General features: G+C 39.0%; 1 protein-coding gene across 2 annotated transcripts in view; it reads right to left on the reverse strand.

Moving 5' to 3' along the window:
• Window positions 1–2,537: 2,537 nt before the first annotated feature.
• nup133 (nucleoporin 133) overlaps window positions 2,538–13,735 on the reverse strand; it is a 37,913-nt gene continuing 26,715 nt past the window's right edge. For both annotated transcript variants that reach the window (XM_079553315.1, XM_079553314.1), the window contains 7 exons: window positions 12,668–12,826; window positions 10,466–10,601; window positions 10,266–10,384; window positions 6,515–6,595; window positions 6,375–6,439; window positions 6,216–6,304; window positions 2,538–2,784 (listed from right to left, as the gene is read on the reverse strand). In XM_079553315.1, coding sequence (XP_079409441.1) covers window positions 2,648–2,784; window positions 6,216–6,304; window positions 6,375–6,439; window positions 6,515–6,595; window positions 10,266–10,384; window positions 10,466–10,601; window positions 12,668–12,826 — 786 coding nt within the window. In that variant the 3' untranslated portion in view covers window positions 2,538–2,647. The remainder of the gene's footprint in view (window positions 2,785–6,215; window positions 6,305–6,374; window positions 6,440–6,514; window positions 6,596–10,265; window positions 10,385–10,465; window positions 10,602–12,667; window positions 12,827–13,735) is intronic.

Here is a 13,735-nt window from a genome sequence, read left to right on the forward strand (position 1 = left end):
GGATTTTTGTCACTTTTTTGATGGATTTTTGTCTTTTTCTGCTGGATTTTTGTCATTTTTTTGCTGGATTTTTGTATTTTTTTGCTGGATTTTTGTCTTTTTTTTTGCTGGATTTTTGTCACTTTTTTGCTGGATTTTTGTCACTTTTTTGCTGGATTTTTGTCACTTTTTTGCTGGATTTTTGTCATTTTTTGCTGGATTTTTGTCTTTTTTGATGGATTTTTATCATTTTTTTGATGGATTTTTGTCTTTTTCTGCTGGATTTTTGTCTTTTTTTGCTGGATTTTTGTCTTTTTCTGATAGATTTTTGTCACTTTTTTGCTGGATTTTTGTCTTTTTTTTTGCTGAATTTTTGTCACTTTTTTGCTGGATTTTTGTCTTTTTTTGCTGGATTTTTGTCTTTTTTTTGCTGAATTTTTGTCACTTTTTTGCTGGATTTTTGTCTTTTTTTGCTGGATTTTAGTCACTTTTTTGATGGATTTTTGTCTTTTTTTTGATGGATTTTTGTCTTTTTTTTGCTGGATTTTAGTCACTTTTTTGATGGATTTTTGTCTTTTTTTTGATGGATTTTTGTCTTTTTTTTTGCTGGATTTTTGTCACTTTTTTGATGGATTTTTTTAAAGGCAACACATAATCGTTTGAATAATCGTGATTTCAATTATGACAAAAAATAATCGTGATTATTATTAGCCCTAGTGCCTATAATGTATAAATACCCACACACACACATGGGCCTGGTATGGTTTTAATGCGATTGTATGACGACAAGCGGCGCCTTTACCGCTGTCACCTGACATGGGGGGGCTTTGTGCACGAGCGATGCTGCAAATGTATCGTATCTGAAGGTGGTGAAAACAACAGCCTGATAAAATAATATTACAACTTGCGATTTTGTGGGTGAATTTTGCTTTTAGAACGGTCCAGACCCGCCGCTCACCTGCGCGCGCTCCTGCGTAAAAAGCAACAGACGGAGCGAGAATCTCCCGTGTCACGGTTTAGTTTCTGCTCAGGTTTTATTGTTGGGTAAACGTGGACTCACCGAGGCTTTTGTCCGAGGATGTGGAGGGTTTTACAGCCAGTTATTCCCGTTTGGAGCCGCGGGCATCGCTGCTTTCTCCGTTTGACAGAAAACAGCGAGACGCACGAGTGAAGTCAGACACGGAGGCGGAGCTGCTTCCGGGAGGCGCTTTCACAATAAGAGACAGGATCGCGTTAAAGGGGGTGTAGTTTGGATTTTTAACATGAGACAAGATAATCCTGTGTTGAGCTCACAATGGAGAGATTCTTATTTTCTGCTTTACCCAAATCTAAAAGATTCTTGAAAAAAGTGTCAAAATAAGGACAAAAAATGACAAAAATATGACTAAAAAGTGATGAAAAAGTGACAAAAAAATAAAGAAAAAGCGACGAAAATGTGACAAAAAATTTACGAAAAAGTGACAAAAATGTGATGAAAATTTGAAAAAAAGTGATGAAAAAGTGATGAAAAAGTGACAAAAATGTGATGAAAAAGTGACAAAAATGTGATGAAAAAGTGACAAAAATGTGATGAAAAAGTGACAAAAAATTTGACAAAAATTTGACAAAAAAGTGACAAAAATATGATGAAAAAGTGACGAAAATGTGACAAAAATGTGACGAAAATGTGATGAAAAAGTGACAAAAATGTGATGAAAAAGTGACGAAAATGTGACAAAAATGTGATGAAAATGTGACAAAAATGTGATGAAAAAGTGACGAAAATGTGACAAAAATGTGATGAAAAAGTGACAAAAATGTGATGAAAAAGTGACGAAAATGTGACAAAAATGTGATGAAAAAGTGACAAAAATGTGATGAAAATGTGACAAAAATGTGACAAAAACGTGATGAAAAAGTGACAAAAATGTGATGAAAAAGTGACAAAAATGTGATGAAAAAGTGACGAAAAAGTGATGAAAAAGTGACAAAAAAATTGACAAAAATGTGATGAAAATATGACGAAAATGTGACAAAAATGTGATGAAAAAGTGACAAAAATGTGATGAAAAAGTGACAAAAATGTGATGAAAATGTGACAAAAAAGTGACAAATGTGACAAAAAAAGTGACAAAAATATGATGAAAAAGTGACAAAAAAAGTGACAAAAATGTGACAAAAAAAGTGACAAAAATGTGATTAAAATGTAAATCACAAAAAAGTAAAAAATAAAATAAAAATAAACTGACTTTTTGCTGTTGTGTTCTATCCTTTGATCAACTATGTCGTTTATTACAAATAAAGTTGGATTGGAACTGTTGTCAGAGTCTTATTTTGAAGGAAAGGCTTTCAGCTTGAATGTGCGAGTCTTCCTTGGAGCTTTATTCCCTTCTATCATAAACAGAGGAGAGTAATAACTACAGGACCTGCTCCGTAAAGATGCGGGAGCCTCTTCTGCGCATGCGCACCATCTGTTCAGAGGTGAAGAGGTCCACCTGCTGACCACGTGACTTCATAACACTTACTTAATTTACAATTGTTTAGAAGCATCAATAAAATGAATTAAAATGCCCCGACAAACAGAGTCAAATGCATAACAATCATTTATTTAAAAAAGAGGCAGTTTCTCGATACAAAACACATTAAACATTCTTTCTAAAGCTCATGGAGGCGCAGCGGTCCGGCCCCGTCACATCTGGATCTGCAGATAATGTTCGTAATTCGCTCGAAGCACAAACTCGAAATACGGTTTGGACTTTAAGACGCTCAGTTCGTCCAGATCCAGGAGGTCTTTGACGTCAGGGAGATACGTCTGCAGAGGCACGCCTACAAACAGAACAAACCGTCAGGGGCGTTATGGGCTGGTATTGGTTAAGGTACGGCTTTGTAACAGGAGACAAAACACTGAGAACTATTACTTTCTAAGAGTTATTGAAAAGACAGATGCTTTTTAAATCGATATATTAATTTAAAGAGGGGGTGTTCTGCTTTTGTCAGTCCCATAGCACCAGTCTATATCTCACTACAATGATGACAAACCTTCTGTTGGTCTGTAAATGCAGTAAATTAGAATAACTGCCTTGTATAAAATGTCTCTCTCAAAATGGCTGTCGTGAATGTCTTGAAATAGGCCTCTGTCTCTTTAAGAACCTCTGAGCCTTTAGACACGCCCCCTCCACACGCTGTCTGTGGCATCAGTGGGGAGGGGGCTCTGCTGAGGAGCAGTGGTTGGTTACTTTTTACAGATTACTCAGAAATACGTGAATCTGCCAAGGCAACACTTCAGCCATGTTTTTAATGAGGGAATGACATAATAACATGATGGAAAGCTTGAAAAAGTCCATTTTGCAGAATACCCCCCCTTTGAAAGCCTTAAACTATGGAAGCCCGTTTCCGCCATGTTAAAAAAATAAAAGCCCAACAGGAAGTCGAAATTACGAGTTTAAATCTCAAAATTTTGAGTTTAAATCTCGAAATTTTGAGTTTAAATCTCGAAATTACGACTTTTAAAACTCAGAATTTCGAGATTTAAACTCGGAATTACGAGTTTTTCAGATCCGTGATCATAGACGTCTGTACGGCGGGACAGCGGAACCACTGGTGCAGATGTAAACAAACAGTCATGGAGGTTTAGCTTCATCGTGTTGTGAACCGGAGCTACAGCAACTCTGGGACAAAGACACAGAAGTGTTTATTTTACCTCAACACCCAGGATTAAAAGCAGTGACAAGAAAAGTTATTAAAAATGTCTGTATCCACGATAGGAATGTGTTTAGGCCTTGATGATGCAGGACATTCCCAAAGCTAATGCTACGATCGCTAACATTATGAACTTCGATGAACTTCGGATGATCATGATCATGTGAAAATGGGAAATACGCCTGAATAAAGTCAATAAAACCACCGTCTACATAAAGCATCCCTTTAACACCGTCTACATAAAGCATCCCTTTAACAACGATCACACACTGAGCCGGGCTGGTTGAGTTTGCAGTTTATGGCCGTAGCCGATTGCTTAGCACCCGGAGCTAACTAGCTTCTTAGCAGCTCTAGCATCAGCTCCAATAATGGATCTTGTGGAATTAGGTATTTTACACTAAACACGTCACTAAAGCCGTAACCACATAATGCAGCCTTGAAGATGATCACACACTGGTTCAGGATTGGTGCATTGGTGGTTTTATCAACAATGAGGTGTTTTGCACATGCTAACCGGGCAAACTAGCCATTGTCCACCGGCATCGCCCTTTTATCATGGGGGAGACCATGGGGGGGTCCATAAGACATGACAGAGGCAAAGAGGCACGAGTTTGCCCCAAACTAGCAGTTGTTTTTCAGGCATGATACGATTCCAAGACACGGCTCTGCCAGATCAAGCTCCACAGTTCAGACGCATCAGACAGGAAAGAGAACGGCAACAACATCCGGATTTTCAAAGTAAAATAGGGCTGACGTCTATGATCACGGATCTTAAAAACTCAGAATTACAACTTTAAATCTCGAAATTATGACTTTTAAAACTCGTAATTTCGAGATTTAAACTCGAAATTTTGTGATTTAAACACGAAATTATGACTTTAAATCTCGTAATTTCGACTTCCCGTTGGGCTTTTATTTTTTAACATGGCGGAAACTGGCTTCCATATTAAACTGACTATAGGTACAGTACAGTGTTAATTTTGACAACATATTTTAATTTAGTTTGAGTCTTAGTTAGTCAAAAAAAAAACTTTTTACTCTAGTTTTAGTCGACTAAAATTGCACGTCAATATATCATGGAGCTGCTGCACATGAACAAAGCACAGCCCTGATCCTTTGGCAATGAATGTAAATGATCTGAGGCTCTTTCAGACGCTCAATAGAAGTTTGGATAATTTTAGTCGCTCCTTTTCATTTTTATTTAGTCTTATTTTAGTCGACATTTCAGTCATAGCTTTAGTCTCATGAGAAACTTTTAATTTAGTTTTAGTCCAATTTTAGTCGTCAAAAACATCACCTTGACTAAAATTAAGACAAAATATTTTAGTCGACGAAATAAACACTGGTACAGTATCAATAAAAATCTAGGCTGCAATTCAAGAAAAAAAGCTACAACAGCTCCAAGACGTGTGATCAAGAATCTCTTTTTCTGGGGAGTGCCGGCCACAGAGGGGAACCTGTTGTTGATGTTTTTAGTGAAGCCTAGACACGGGGAGAACACACAAACTCCACAGAAACAAGTAGGGCTGCTCGATTATTGAAAAAATAATAATCACGATTATTTTTGTCATAATTAAAATCACGATTATTCAAACGATTATTTGTTGCCTTTAAAAAAATCCATCAAAAAAGTGACAAAAATCCATCAAAAAAAGACAAAAATCCATCAAAAAAAGACAAAAATCCAGCAAAAAGTGACAAAAATCCATCAAAAAAAGACAAAAATCCATCAAAAAAAGACAAAAATCCAGCAAAAAAGTGACAAAAATCCAGCAAAAAAAGACAAAAAATCCATCAAAAAAAAGACAAAAAATCCATCAAAAAAAGACAAAAATCCATCAAAAAAAGACAAAAAATCCAGCAAAAAAAAGACAAAAATCCATCAAAAAAAGACAAAAAATCCATCAAAAAAAGACAAAAATCCATCAAAAAAGTGACAAAAATCCATCAAAAAAAGACAAAAATCCAGCAAAAAGTGACAAAAATCCATCAAAAAAAGACAAAAAATCCAGCAAAAAAAGACAAAAATCCAGCAAAAAGTGACAAAAATCCAGCAAAAAAAGACAAAAAATCCAGCAAAAAAGTGACAAAAATCCATCAAAAAAGTGACAAAAATCCAGCAAAAAAAGACAAAAATCCATCAAAAAAAGACAAAAAATCCATCAAAAAAAAAGACAAAAATCCATCAAAAAAAGACAAAAAATCCAGCAAAAAAATGACAAAAAACAAGCAAAAAAATGACAAAAAACCATTAAAAAAAAAAGACAAAAATCCATCAAAAAAAGACAAAAAATCCAGCTAAAAAAGGCAAAAATCCATCAAAAAAGTAACAAAAATCCAAAAATTAGAAAAAGAAAAAAAAAAATTGAAAAAAAAAAAAATTGAAAAAAAAAAATGTAATCGATTTTTTGCTATTATGCTAATTTAGTAATCGTTTACTGTTGTAATCGAAATCGTAATCGAATTTCGATTAATTGCACAGCCCTAGAAACAAGTGCATCGTAACATCAAGAAAGAAAGAAAGAAACTGACGAGTGGTGAAGTTGTAAAAATCTCACCTTCTTGTATGAGTTTGAGCAGGATCTTGACAAACACACTGTCCTTCGCGGCTTCCAGAGGGTCGTCGCTTCCATCGGCCGCCGACCAGCTGAGACAGAGAACACGGTTAGATCCAGACTGTGTGAGAACGTGACGCGGCGCTAATGACGGACTCGTACTCGTCTTTGCGCAGAGATTTGCCGAGGATTTCACACTTCAGAGCGTCGATGTCCGCCTCGTCCTCCTGCAACAGAAACGCGGGCCGTGATCTCAGTGTTCAAAACGCTTGGAATAATAAAACCGTGGTTAAAATCGGCACCTCCTCGATGTACTCGAGCAGGTCCAGCGCTTTCTTGAAGTCGTACTCGTTCGCTCGTCGGTTGTCGTCGCAGATGTACAACTGTGGACAGATGGAAAACAAGAAGCAGAAGAAAAGGTCAGCAGGTCATGAGGTACAGCAGGTTCTCGTTACCTTATACTGTAGAACTGTAGAACTGTATAACTGTATAATTGTATAACTGTACTGTGTATGACCACGGCCTCTCTCTAAACGCAGCTACATCTCTGTGGAACGACACAGGGTTTTGCTTTGCATTTCGCATGACAGTCAAACATGATGCAGACTCACATCGGAGCTGAGAGAGCGGTAACTTGGATAAATCCACGAAGGACCGAGAGGGAGAAGGAGGCGCGGTGCGTTACAAACCCACGTCCTATAGTGCAGGTTTCAGAGACGTACGAAGTGAACTGATGTGAACGACGTGCAGTTAGTATTGCCTCTTTCACAGTGAACAGTTCACCCTCTGTATATTTTAATATTAACCTCTTAAAAGGGACTATACAGAGTTTAAAAATGTTAAATTTAAGTATTTTCCTCCCCCTACATGTTCCAACAATGTCCTAATGTGTAGTGTACTGCCCTCGCTATATGTGCCATGGCAACGTGAAAACAGGAAGTGACCTCCCTCTCTCCTGGTGCAGCTGAATTGTTTGCCTTTTTCAGCGAACCACGTTGTTTTTCTGGATACTTTTGTACGTCTTTACCGTGTTTTCGTGGAGGTTTGGTGGATTTGTTTACTTTGAGAGTCCAAAATGGTCCTGAAGAAAGCAGCTTTTTGAAGGTAAACAAACTGCTAGCTTATCAGCTAAACCCATTTGAGATCTACAAACATCTTCTTCTGAGACACTGAACAGTGAAGAGGCACCAAGAGCCCCCACACCTGCAGCACGGAGGAGGCGTCACAAGAGGAGCTACAGGAAACAACAAAAGGGACCAACGAGGAGATGGTGATAGACTGTGGAGGGAGCTGTGCAGGAGGAAGAGGAAGGACGAGGTGGAGCTGACCAGTGCAGGACACCACGCTCTGAGAAGGGGACAAGCCCAGGAGGCGGTGCACCGTTTCAGATGATCAGAGGAGACAGAGGGCAGCTACAGTTTCTCCATCCTCCAAGGTCATGCGGGTGGAGTGGCTGAAGGACAACGAGATCATCGACCCGGCCGAGGAACTTCTACATCACCGTGGACCTGATCATCAAGCAGGCGCGTCTGTCCCACACGGCCAACTACACCTGTGTGGCCAAGAACATCGTGGCCAAGCAAGAGCTCCACCGCCGTGGTCATCGTCTACGGATTTCCCATCAACCAGTGCTCCTCCTGTGACCAGAACAGTGAAGATGGCGGCCGCGACACAACCATCTTTCACCAAAGAAAAAAAAGAAGGAAAAAGAGTGGTGCCACTGAATGGGTGCTGCTGCCGGATGCTCTCTCATCGAATGCAATTTCTCCATCTGTGAGATCAATAAAGTATCATCTTATCTTATATAACTAGACAGTCAGCTAAACTCCTTCTCGACATCAGGACTCTGAAGACCAATATGACGTCCACAGGTTTATTGATGTGGCAAGAAAAGGTGAAACCACGATGCTTCCAAGGACATCTGATGTTGCAGATTACACTGGATGATTACACGAGAACAGCTCAGGGCCATGCTTCACTATACTTCCTGAGTCAGGTGACCTCCTCTGTCTAACATTTTCTTAAAGGGGCCACAACTGAAAATACTTCAGGCAAAAATAATACAGTAAACAGTGCCCTCATGTGGACAAAACTAAAACATGTAGAATGAGCTCAGACATGGCTCAGACCTGTTCACCACAACTGCCTCGAAAATCCTGCACTGTCACTCAGAAAGGTGTTAATTCGGGTCTGAAGTGCCGTCATGCACGAGCTTAATATAGAAGGTGCAGTTACACGTATGACCTGAGGTGGCAGTAGTGAGTATAAAATGGCTAACTTGCATCTAGCCCCTTTAACCCTCGCCTTTACCAAGCACAATTTCTCCAATTCGGCTTTACCAAACTCATAGGTTTACAGCCTACAGGCCTGTCGCTCTTTTGTCACTTTGTTACATTTTCATCCCCGTTTTTGACATATTGTGACGCTTTTTCCAAGAAGCTTTTAGATTTGCGTGATGCCGACATGGAGAAAATGTGCTTGGTTAAATCTGCCTTAAGCGACGTCTTTTTTAATTCTTTTCATCAGTAGGTGGAGTAGTGAACCCTGCTCTGCTCCCCCTCCCCTCACCTGGCCACGCCCCTCACTCCACACTGTTCAGACCACACACTGCTCTGATTGCATTTAATGAACTATGGAAATCTCAATCTTGTGTGAGACAAACATTCATCCACATAAATCAGATATGTACAAAGTAAATATTTGGAGATTTACATTAATTTTTTTGGACATTTCTAACATAATATTTCCATTTAGAACTAAGTTTACAGAGCAGTACTTTTTTTCCCCGCAACTCTTGAACGCCTCAGCCTCTGCTCCGGTGCTGCTTTGCTTTGTGCAGAAAAAGACCTGAAGCTCCTGTAGATACTGGACTAATAAACAGGAGGATTTCAGCTGCGTCAGAGCAGGTCGGTCACATGTTTGCGGGGGGGCATGTGGGGGTGAGGGGTGTGTTCTGTTGCTGTGAGGTGAGGGCATGGATCTATTATATAATAAACGGGTGAGGGAGGTGCAGGTGCAGCGCCGGTCTCCTTCTGCTGTTTGCATGTGTGCCGCACCTAGAGGAGCTTATTGGTACTGCATCTGTGCCGGACCGGCAAAACGGGATCGCTTTGAGCAGCTTTAAGGCGGGGGTTCAGAGGTTACGTTCAGTTTGAGAAAATGCAGATAAGCTGATATTTGCATTTGTAATAGTGAAATATGAGCCTTAATATTGAAGACAGATGATGCTCTGAATAAATCGCCCTCCGAGACTTTTACACATTTAACCTCTTAACTCCCGCCTGAACCGAGAGGATCTTTTTCCTCACGTCAGATTTTTTTGTTGGGTAATCAACTAATTTTTGTAACTTTTTTGTAATTTTTTGTCAATTTTTTGTAATTTTTTGTCAATTTTTTTTTTTTGGGTGTCTTTTTTTGTAATTTTTTTTGTAAAATTTTTATCATATTATTGTATTTTTTTTGTAACATTTTGTCACATTTTATGTCATTTTTTTGTCATTTTTTTAATAAAAATTTTGTCGTTTTTTTGTCCATTTTGTATCGAATTTTTGTCAAATTTTTGTCACATTTGTCATTTTTTTTTCAAATCTTTGTAATTTTTTGTCAAATTTCTATCATTTTTTTTGTAACATTTTGTCACATATAAGTCATTTTTTCATCAATTTTGTATCACATTTTTGTCATTTTTTTTCGTCAATTTTTTATCAAATTTTTGTCAATTTTTTGTCATTTTTTCGTCCATTTTTTATCACATTTTTGTCATTTTTTTCGTCAATTTTTTATCACATTTTTGTCATTTTTTTGTCAAATTTCCATCATTGTTTTCGTCTCAGTTCTGTTGCTATTTTCACAGCTTTCTTCCAGAAGCTTTTGGATTGGGGTAAAGCCAAACTGGAGAAAATGTGCTCGGTTCAGGCGGGAGTTAAGGGGTTAACACATTTCTGTTGCAAAATAAAATATCTCATGACAGGTTTTATTACGACCCTTTATTATCCATAGATCTGCAGATTTAAAGCCAGTTATGTAATGTAGTGTTTTAACCCCTGGCGTCACCTGGATGAGGTTGTGGGCGCTGAGCACTGGCATCGTGTCCGGGTTCTGCTGTTTCTCCTCCAGCAGCTGCCGAGGGAGCGTCTCCTGATGCAGCAGGAAGCGCTCCTGCTCCACGATGTCTGCAGCACGGGGGCACACAGACAGGACGGTGAGGCGGACTCAAACGCACAGACAGCAGCGCTCACGCCGCTCAGCCTCACCTTCCACGTGTTTGTTGACGTCCTCCTCGTCCAGGTCTGAGGCCAGAGCCGTGAGTTTGCTCAGAGCCAGGAGAGTTTTCTTCTTGGTGAAGTATCGCGTCTCGGTGTTGGCCTGACTGTAGAGCGTCTGGTGAGCCTGAGGAGGGAGTTTGACACTGAGTCAGCTAAGAATAATGTTATGGTAACTATGGTAACGGTCAAAAAGCCTAATTTTGGACTTGGTCTATGGTTAATACCAAACGGCTGGACCCATCTACATGAAAGTCAGCGTCTTCTCTCTCAGCACATATGAACTAAGGTCACATGTCATAAAGGCGTCCAAAAGTGGAGACAATATTCAAAATGATGTGTTTGATTTTGGCCAGAACAATGTTTCAGGTTTGTCCAAATCATGATCTGGGGAAACATTTTCTGTTCAGCTCCAGATGAAATGATGACGCGACAGGTCAGTGTTAATGTGAAAAACATATTTCAATGTAGTTTTAGTTCTTTGACAAAACTGTCATTTAACTAAATTTGTCTTAAAGGGACTACACGGAGTTTAAATGTCAAAATGTAGTATTTTCCTCCCCCTACATCAGGCCCACTCAATCAGTGTTAATTTCGTCGACTAAAATATTTAGTCTTAATTTTAGTCAAAGTGATATTTTTGTGACTAAAATTGGACTAAAACTAAATTAAAAGTTTCTCATGAGACTAAAACTGTGACTAAAATGTCCAGATATTTGAGTCGACTAAAATCAGACTAAATAAAAATGAAAAGGAGAGACTAAAATCATCCAAACTTGTATTGAGCGTCTGAAAGAGCCTCGGATCATGTTTAAAGGATCAGCTCTGAGCTTTGTTCATGTGGAGCAGAAACATGAAGCAGAGGAACAACATTAAATATGATTAGAATCAATATTATAAATGCAAAGTCCACTCAATTAGTCTTAAATTTAGTCGACTAAATTTACTTGCAATTTTAGTCGATTAAAACTAGACTAAAATTGAAGATATTATTTTGACTAAAACGAGACTAAAATCGAATTACATTTTCGTCAAAAGACTAAAACTAAAATAAAATATGTTGTCAAAATTAAAGCAGTACTAAGTAACTCTTCCCCCTAGAGGCCATAAGCGCAACTGCAGGTGTCGTAGCAAGTTACGATTTTTTAACTTATTAATTGTCTTGGAGAGTAGACAGGAAAGGCGAAGGGAGAGTGTGTTACTGTGCATCCAATTATACAACGGAAATATTTTTTTCACTCAAACTTGGCTGTAAATACTGTTTAAAGTGACGTTAGCCCGCAGTTAGCTTTGCCCGTTAGCATGTTAGCTTCTTCTTCGTGATTCCATTAGTGTGTGTTGCTTTCTCCGCACCAGGGGCAGTCAAGTTGCAAACATGGTTTTCTGTCCAGAGACACCAGGGGGCGACGAAAGACCCTCCAATCATCCCATAAATACTTGTATCACCCCCACAGGGACTACGGGGAGGATTTATTAAGGTAAACACGTTACTTAGTGCTGCTTTAACACTGCACCCAATAGGCGGCCCGCGGGCCAGTTCCGGCCCGCCTACCAATTAAATCTGGCCTGCGCCTCATTTTCCATAAGGCTATATCTATATCTTTAGTCTTTTGACTAAAATGTAATTTAATTTTAGTCAAGATTTAGTCAAAAAAAAACTTTTCAATTTTAGTCTAGTTTTAGTCGACTAAAATTGCATGTCAATTTAGTCGACTAAAATTAAGACTAATTTAGTTGACTTATATTTATAATATTCATTATCATCATATTTAATGTTGTTCCTCTGCTTCATGTTTCTGCTCCACATGAACAAAGCTCAGAGCTGATCCTTTAAACATGATCTGAGGCTCTTTCAGACGCTCAATACAAGTTTGGATGATTTTAGTCTCTCCTTTTCATTTTTATTTAGTCTTATTTTAGTCGACTCAAATATCTGGACATTTTAGTCATAGTTTTAGTCTCATGAGAAACTTTTAATTTAGTTTTAGTCCAATTTTAGTCACAAAAATATCACTTTGACTAAAATTAAGACTAAATATTTTAGTCGACGACATTAACACTGTTTTTTTTGGGAGATTTCTCACAAAAACGTTTTTTCTCCCATCGCTTTGCTCCACCTGACACTATGACGGCATCACATTCTAGACCAAACCTGAACCATGTCTGTTCCAGGTTGTCTGTATGAGGCGTCACCTGGTGGTAGTTGTGCACGTGGATGTGGTGCAGCCAGCTCAGGTGCTGGTGCGACTGGAGGAAACTGGCCAGGTGCTGGTGCTGCGCGGCCGGCTGGGACAGGAGCTTCCCCCTCTTCCCCTTCTCCATGTACCAACGGAACAGGAAGTCTGCGAAGTTCTGCAGAGACACGTGAGAACAGTGACTGAGACGTCCCTCTGCGGACAGCGGCGCCGGTGTGAGGCTGTATACGTGCGTTTCCAATTACATCACACATAGCTACGGCGGCCATTTTGAATACCGAAGTAGCATTATGCAGTACTACAACCTGCGACAATATCTGTACTCAGGATGAAAATGAAAGACAACTGATTAACAGTGGCATTTTTATGTACTCGTAATCATTGCCCAAGAAGAAAACAGTTGAAACACAGAGACGTTTTGTGATATAACCAGGAAATGTCGCAGCTCTGTCTGTGGAGCTACGGCAGGATTTACTAAAGATCTGCTTCACTCCTTAGACCAGTGGTTCTCAACCTTTTGGAGGCGCGACCCCCATTATAACAGTTCATTAGGATCGTGACCCCCACCTGGGTCAGACCATGGGAATAACAGGGACATTAACCTATATCATTCTTAAAAAGCAAAGAAAGAATAATGGCTAAAACAAAATTAATCAAATTTAGAACAAATATTATTTTTCATTTTATTTATTTGTTTATTTGACAGGGACAGTACAAGGAAACATTGCCAACTCGTTGGCCGATGTTCTGTACATAAGGCGTCTAAGCCATCGGCTAATTTGCAGCCCCCGTCCCTGGTTAGGCTTTTGAAAGGGTTTATAAAATAACAGAAAAATGAAAAATCTGTGAAAAGCATCAAACAATACAACAATAAAAAGAAAGAAGAGAAACATATCTGACCATTTCCCATCCCAAGTTCAGCCTCACAGTTCAGTGTTCACATTTTTGTTTGTTCTTCAGCCACAGCTTCAGCTTTTGAGAGACTTTAACTCCAGTGGCAAAGCGTTCCATAACTGAGTCCCTTTCACTGGCACCCTGTAAAATAGCATGTATGCTACAAACCATA

Source organism: Gobius niger, assembly GCF_951799975.1.
Source record: "Gobius niger genome assembly, chromosome: 3".
In the NCBI taxonomy this organism is placed as follows: domain Eukaryota; kingdom Metazoa; phylum Chordata; class Actinopteri; order Gobiiformes; family Gobiidae; genus Gobius; species Gobius niger.